General features: G+C 42.5%; 1 protein-coding gene across 1 annotated transcript; it reads right to left on the bottom strand.

Annotated features, from left to right (window-relative positions):
• Positions 1-4,095: 4,095 nt before the first annotated feature.
• On the bottom strand, positions 4,096-5,022 carry LOC104854227 (olfactory receptor 4B1). The gene has a single exon (XM_010612664.1). It carries the CDS (start codon positions 5,020-5,022, stop codon positions 4,096-4,098), a length of 927 nt encoding a protein of 308 aa, XP_010610966.1.
• Positions 5,023-7,538: the final 2,516 nt, after the last annotated feature.

The raw sequence follows: 7,538 nt of genomic DNA, 5'->3' as shown, positions 1-7,538 counted from the left end.
ATACACCATTTATATGATCAGATCATAGCACAATGAAACTAGAAATCAATGAGAAAAGAAAACAGAAATCATGTAAATGTGTGGAAACTAAACAATAGAATCTTAAATAAACAATGGGTTACAGAGAAAAGGAAGAAATAAATTTCTAGAACTAAATTATAATGCTTGGACAGTATACCAGAACTTAATGGATACAACAAGAACAGCCCTAAGGCAGAAGTTTATAGCTGTTAATGCCAACATTACAAAAATAGACTGATCCTAAACAAATAATTTACAATCCTCCCAAGATCCTAGAAAAACAAGAACAATCCAAACCCAAAGCTAGTAAAGGAAGGAATTTACAAACATAGAGCAGAAATAAATGAAATTGAGACCAAGAAACCTTGCAAAGAATCAATGGATCAAAGAGTTGGTTTTTTAAAAGAATAAACAAAATAGACAAACCCTTCATCAATCCAACAAGAAAGGGGAAAGAAAGACCCAAATCAATGCAATTAAAAATGGAAAAAGCTATTCAATATAATTCTGGAAACATTAGCCACAGTAATTAGAGAAGAGAAAGAAATAAAAGCAGTAAAAATAGGAAAGGAAGAAGTTAAACTGTCATTATTTGTTGATCATATGCTACTCTACACAGAAGACCCCCAAAACTGCCAAAAGACTTCTAGATGTAACTGACCGATTCAGTGGAGTAGCTGGATACAAGGTCAACACTCGAAAATCAGTAGCCTTCTTGTACAAAAGTAACAGACTCCCCGAGAAAGCAATTAGGGAAACAATTCCTTTCACAATAGCATCCAAAAAAAGAAAAAATAAATATCTAGGAATCAATCTAATGAAGGAAGCAAAAGATCTCTACACTGAAAACTATAGCACTCTGAAAAAAGAGATCAAAGAGGATATCCGCAAATGGAAAGACACCAATCGCTCCTACGTAGGAAGAAAGAACATAGTGAAAATGGCCATACTTCCAAAACTGCTATACAGATTTAATGCACTCTGATTGAAATTCCAACAACATATTTCATAGAACTAGAGAAAAAAAATCCAAAAATTCATTCAGAGCCAGAAGAGACTTAGAATAGCAAAGGCAATTCCAGGCAATAGAGACATGGCAGGTGGTATCACAATCCCCAATTTGAAACTATACTACAAAGCCACTGTGATAAAAACTGCATGGTACTGGCAAAGTAACAGCCCCAAGGATCAGTGGAACTGAGTAGAAGATGCAGAAACAACTCCTGACATGCTATCTTTGACAAAGGAGCCTATCATTCCCACTGGAGGAAAGATAGCCTCTTTAATAAATTGTGTTGGAAAATCTGAATTTCAACTTATCAACGATTAAAACTAGACCCCTATCTTTCACCATGCACTACACTAAAATCCAAGTGGATTAAAGATTTAAATATTAAAACAGAAACATTAAACTTACTGGAAGATAAGTTATGTAGAACTCTTGAAGATATCAGCATAGAAAAAGACTATGAACAAATCCTTAGTAGCACAGGAGCTAGCACAAAGAATCAACAACTGGAATCTCATCTTATTAAAAAGTTTCTGCACTGCCAGAGAACTCACAAGTAGAGCTAAGAGACAACCCACAATGTGGGAAAAATTTTTAATCGGTTGTTCCTTAGACAAAGGTCCACTACCCAGAACATTTAAGGAACTTAAAAAAATCAGATCCCCCCAAATATAAAGGTCCAATTCAAAAATGGACATCTGAAATGAACATACATTTCTTAGACAAAGAAGTAAAAGCAGCAAATAAATATTTTTAAAAATGTTCAACATCACTAGTGATTCGAGAGATGCAGATGAAAACAACACTGAGATTCCTCCTCACCCCACAAAGAATGGCTGCTATCAAGAAATCAACCAATAGCAAATGCTGGCAGGGCTGTGGGGAGAAAGGAACCCTTCTCCATTGTTGGTGGGAGTGCAGACTGGTGCAACCACTGTGGAAATCAATATGGAGATACCTCAAATAACTAGGATTGGAAATAACCAGCTGGGTATCTTCCTAAAAGAATTAAAAGAATAGTATCACGGCAATATATGCTCATGCATGTTTATAGCAGCACAGTTTGTAATAGCTAAAACTTGGAAACAGCCCAATTTCCCATCACCTGGAGACTGGATAAAGATGAGTGTGTGCTTGTTTTAATGAAATGGAATACTACTCAGCCATAAAGAATGAGAAACTAGAAATGTCTGTAGCAGTGGATGCACATTGAAACCATATTATTAAGTGAAATTAGTAAGTCACACATGTGTAAATATTGAATCACTGTGAAAAACTAAAAATGTAAATAAAGATCAAATTGTATAATTGATATTGTGTAATAGAAAAGGTCGGAAAGAGTTGAAGAAGTGGGGGGTAGGGAAAAGGTTAAAAGGGAAAAGAAAAAATATGTAAAAAGGAAAAACATGGAAACAGTGTCATTGTAAACGGGGAAGGGTGGAGCGGATGAAAGGAGGGCTGGGAATTGGGAAAAATAATGACCAAGACCTGTCATGTAAAGGTACAAGATCCCAATGATGAAGGTAACTGTACTATACACCTAAAATGTACCAACAAACTTAATAAAGGTTAAAAAAAAAAAGAATCTGTGAGCGTGGATGCAGCACAGGTTGTGCCTGGGCCTCCAGGGTGGTTTCCTCAGCGCTCACTGGCACAGAATCAAGGGTGAGAGCCACCGTGAGGGTGGTGGAGGCGGCACAGAGCACAGGCCGCTCTTGAAGGCTTACACGTGAAGGAGGAACACAGAGGCCATGTCGTACAGGAGCTGACGGGAACGATGTCGTGTGAGAAGTGACCATGGGAGGCACCTAGGACTCTACCCAAGGAAAAGGGGTCACAAAAGCCTTAGAGTGGAAGAGATTTGAGCCCAGGTCAAAGATGTATAGGATTTGCCATATAGAAAAGGGAGTTAGTCATTCCAGGAAGACAGACACTCACACACACATGTGCACACACACACACACACACACACACACGCACGCACACACCAGCATTTGTCAGGGACTGATTACAGGCACTCATTCAAATAAGGGATACTCGGGAATCAAAGGAGGCTCCTGCTGCCCTTACAACCATGTTTCACCTACAAGTTGAGCCAGCACCCACAGGAGAAAGGGACAATTCCCTATGGCTGTATCACCCCACGGACACTTCATCTCTCTGCCTCAGAAGCTGCCTGCATTATTTCAGCTGTTCCTCAAAAAATGTGTCACCACCCAGCGCAAATTCAATGCAACTCTGCGCAAATTCAGTCGCGCGATGTTCTGTAAAGTGTGGAGTGATGTGGGACAGCGGGTGACGTGGAGATTCTGAGGGGGAACAACTCCGACATGGACTGTGTCATCTCCTTCCCCTGGAGACAGCAGCAGGCAGGCAGATGAGTGCACTCGGCCAGTCACTCACCGGGAGGGACAGAGGTGTGGTGGGGAGCACATGGCAGTGTCACCCCACTCTTCAAGAAAGGGCCACAGGTGACGTGAGCACTCTGTGTTCTTATGACTGGACAGGGTGGACTTTTTCTCTGTTTTGTGAAAACTTTGACTTCATCATTATCTATTAATAGCTACAATGCAGATATTTATGGTATTTTATTAATGTTAAACAATGGGGAAAAGCTCAAAAGTATCTCTTTTTATTTTGGTTAGTACATATTTGGAGTACATAATGATTGTATTCATCGTCAAAGACAATTTCATGTGCCGACACATCGCAAAGATGGAAATTGCTCCTGGGAGTCATCTGGTGACCATGATCACATGGTGTATGTCACAAGATTGCGAGGACCAGTGAGGACAGAAAGATGCTGAGGTTGATTCTCACTGACCCCCTTCTCCGTATCAGAGGAGAAAACATGGAAGGCAGTCCAGTCCCAGACTAGAATATCTGTCCTCGGAATAATATTTTAGGATACCATGAGGGCTTTGTTTATGAAGGACAGTCACCACAGTAATAAAACCATATCATTATATCGGTTAATCCTATTCTTAAATGAGTCACAGAAAGGGAAATCCACTTCAGCGACTATTAGATTATTTCAAATCCACTTCCAATCCCTTACTCTTCTTTCAGCCCAGCCTTGCTTTCTTTGCACTCCACAACTTCCCCATGGCGATTTTCACCTCCGCATTTCTGAGTGTGTAGATGATGGGGTTCAGCATGGGGGTGATGACCGTGTAGAACACAGCCACCAGCTTGTCCGCAGTGAAGGTGGAGGAGGGACGCATGTAGAGGAAGATGGCGGGTCCGAAAAACAAGATGACCACCGTGATGTGAGCGGCACAGGTGGAGAGGGCCTTGCGCCTCCCCTCCGCAGAATGGTTCCTCAGGCTGAGCAGGATGACGATGTAGGAGCACAGCAAGGTGAGGAAGGAGCACAGAGCAATTAATCCACTGTTGGCCAATACAGTGATGCCCTCCACAGAGGTGTCGGTGCAGGCCAGCTTGAATAATGGCTGGAGGTCACAGAAGTAGTGGTCAATCACATTGGGGCCACAGAAGGGCAGCGGGATGGTGATGAGAATCTGAATGAGGGAGTGAAGAAAGCCCCCCAGCCAGGAACCGGCCACCAGGAGGCGACACAGTTGGCGGCTCATCATGCTCATATAGTGAAGGGGCTTGCAGATGGCCACGTAGCGGTCATAGGCCATCGCCACCAGCAGGAGGATCTCGGCGACCCCAAAGAAGTGGAAGAAGAATATCTGAGCCAGGCAGCCCTGGAAGGAGATGGTTTTGACCTTGGCGAGCAGGTCCGCGATGAACTTGGGCACCACAGTGGAGGAGTAGCAGATCTCCACCAGGGACAGGTAGCCCAGGAAGAAGTACATGGGGGAGTGCAGGCTCTGACTGACACTGACCGTCAGGACGATGAGGCCATTGCCCAGCAGTGTGGCCAGGTAGACGGGCAGGAAGAGCACAAAGCACGCTCTCTGCACCTCTGCACCCTGGAAAAGCCCGGTGATGACCAGCTCGGTCACGTTATGTGTGCCGGCCATGGACTCAGCTCCAGTTGCTGAATGCTGGGAGTTGAAAAGTCTGTAATGAAGCAAAGGTTCTGGTCCTGATTCACTTCATTTACAGTGGAGAGTTTAATCCATTTACCACTCAATACTCATAGTTGATATGTAGTTCTCCAGCATGAATTAGAAGCCTTTTAATACTTTATATTGATTTAATTTATTTAATTTTTGTATTACAATGAAGGCTCTGATGAATCATTATTTCCCATAGATCATATAGAAAGTGTTGAATTCTCAGATTCAGACCAGTTTTTCTGACTCTGACCCAGGTATTTAATTTACAGCAAGGTATTCTGAAATTGGGAGTCACTCAAATACATAGCCTGTGTTTGCATTACCTTCACTTCTTAATGATAACCCTTCCTGTTGTGGAATTGCTTTGAGGTGTTGATCTTCCTGCCTTGGTCCATGCATCACGGAATGAGTCTACCTGTTTTGTTCTCATTCCTGCTACCATCTCCTCCTCGCACACTATCATGTACCTCTACGTGACCAGCGCACCTTAGAGTCCAGGTGCCCCCGCACCATCCATGTTGCACCTGCTATCAGAACACTGCTTCCTACACCCGTCTTTCTTCAGGTCACTCTACTTAGTAATAACTAGGGCAAGGGCCAGGGATTTAACTCCGTGGTTCTGCTGCCTGCCTGGGAAGCACAAGGTCCCGAGTTTGATCCCTGGTACCTCCCCGCAAAGGAATAACTAGGGCAGCCCTCAATTTCTCAAGCTTTTGGACCACCTCAACAACTCCCCTGCTTATCCACAAACCTGGAACTCACCAGTGCTCAAGCTCAGCGTGTCCCTTCCAGCTCAGAGCTGCCATCCCCTGAAATGCCACCTCTGGTCCCACCCCATCCTGCCCATCTGCCAAGCCCAGCTCTATCCAGTCTGTTTGATGATGGACATTCTTGACTCTGAGAACTGAATAGTTACCTGTCATCTTCCTTATACACTAACCTCATCCTGTTATTTCCTCACTTAAGCCCTAACAACACTTTGCCACTGCTCCCAGCACTAATTGGAATATTATCATCAGGAAATTTAAGGTTCTTCTTGAACTGGCTGTAGCCCATCTTTGCACCCTCACTACCATCTACCTAATGAAACATGTGGAGATGTCCTCACTCACAAGGCCAGCTCTCCCTTTTCTGCCTAGTATTCCTTCCCAAATTGCCTGCCAGCCTCCCTATTGCACAAGGCAACTATGCTCACCTTCATGTTCTTATAGTGTCTTATTCGCTCTTTCATAGCAATTTACACATTGTTTTGTGAACATAGCTTTGTCTGTGTCTTTACCCACAAATATGCTATTCTGTTTTCAAAACTATACTTTACAGAATATTAAATGTTTATTATTATTTATATTCGGTAGATAGTATGACCCATCATTTCAGTAGTACTTGCAACATTTCAGTAGTACTTGGAAGTGCTCTGTGTATATGAATTCTTTCGACATTGTTGTGCCTGTTTACCTTTGAAGAAACACAGAGCAGTGAGTTCAATCACCTAAGGCTACAAAACAGCAGAGACAAGATTTGCATCCTGAAGACTACCCATAGATGATATGCTTCTTAAACCCTGCCCTGTAGCTTTAGAAGCAATAGAGCATGGACATGACACACAAGGAAAAGGGTTCAAGGTAAATAAGATATTTTCTTAGAAGTCAAAGGTAAGTTAATTTGCCTACCTAAAGATATGTCTCCTATCTGGAAATGTAATCTAGTTTTGACCCATCAAAGAGAACTGGCACATCATTTGGAGGACAGTGGGACCCAGCTGATTCTGGCTTACAAAAATTGAGCTGGAAAAATCCTTTGGATGCCTCCTTGAAAAGTCTGTTCCTTTCAGAATCATGGACAGTCTAGGTTTTTTATTTTTTCAAGCTTTATACCCAAGAGGAAGAATGGCTGAGAGCTTACCTGTTTGAAAACAACCCTTTCCTCTTTGTCGTCTCTGTATTCCTCTCCCTGGTACCTCATCTCTCTATCTCTATCACTTAACTGCTGAGAAACACTTCTACTTCCACACACACACACACACAGACACACAGAGACACACACAGACACACAGAGAGACACAGAGACACACACACAAAATGATGTCTTCCCTGGAAACTCAGGAACAAAAGATGATCAACTCATGAACACATGGGAACGTGTAGAGTGTACTCTAGGCAATGTGCACTTTTTGGAACAAAGCATAATGACAGCCTGCAGACAAAGTCTTGATAAAAGAGAAAGAGATAATTTGCTGATATGAGAAACCTCACAGTGAAGAAATAGAACCTGTACCCTCACACACTCCCATTTGGTAATTGCTAAATAATACCCCACATAACCACCAAATTTTGAACAGCTTCACAGTCATCCCGATTCATACTATACGTATTTCAGTGCACTGAAAATTCTTAATTTCATTCACCCTCGCCCACAGAGAATCACTAATCCTTACTGAGTTCTTTCACAAATTAATCCCTGTATCTCTGAGAGAAAAA

The sequence above is a fragment of the Fukomys damarensis genome, unplaced genomic scaffold (genome assembly GCF_012274545.1).
Source record: "Fukomys damarensis isolate Sample0158 unplaced genomic scaffold, DMR_v1.0_HiC HiC_scaffold_27, whole genome shotgun sequence".
Lineage (NCBI taxonomy): Eukaryota > Metazoa > Chordata > Mammalia > Rodentia > Bathyergidae > Fukomys > Fukomys damarensis.
This window is presented reverse-complemented; position numbering and strand designations above follow the sequence as displayed.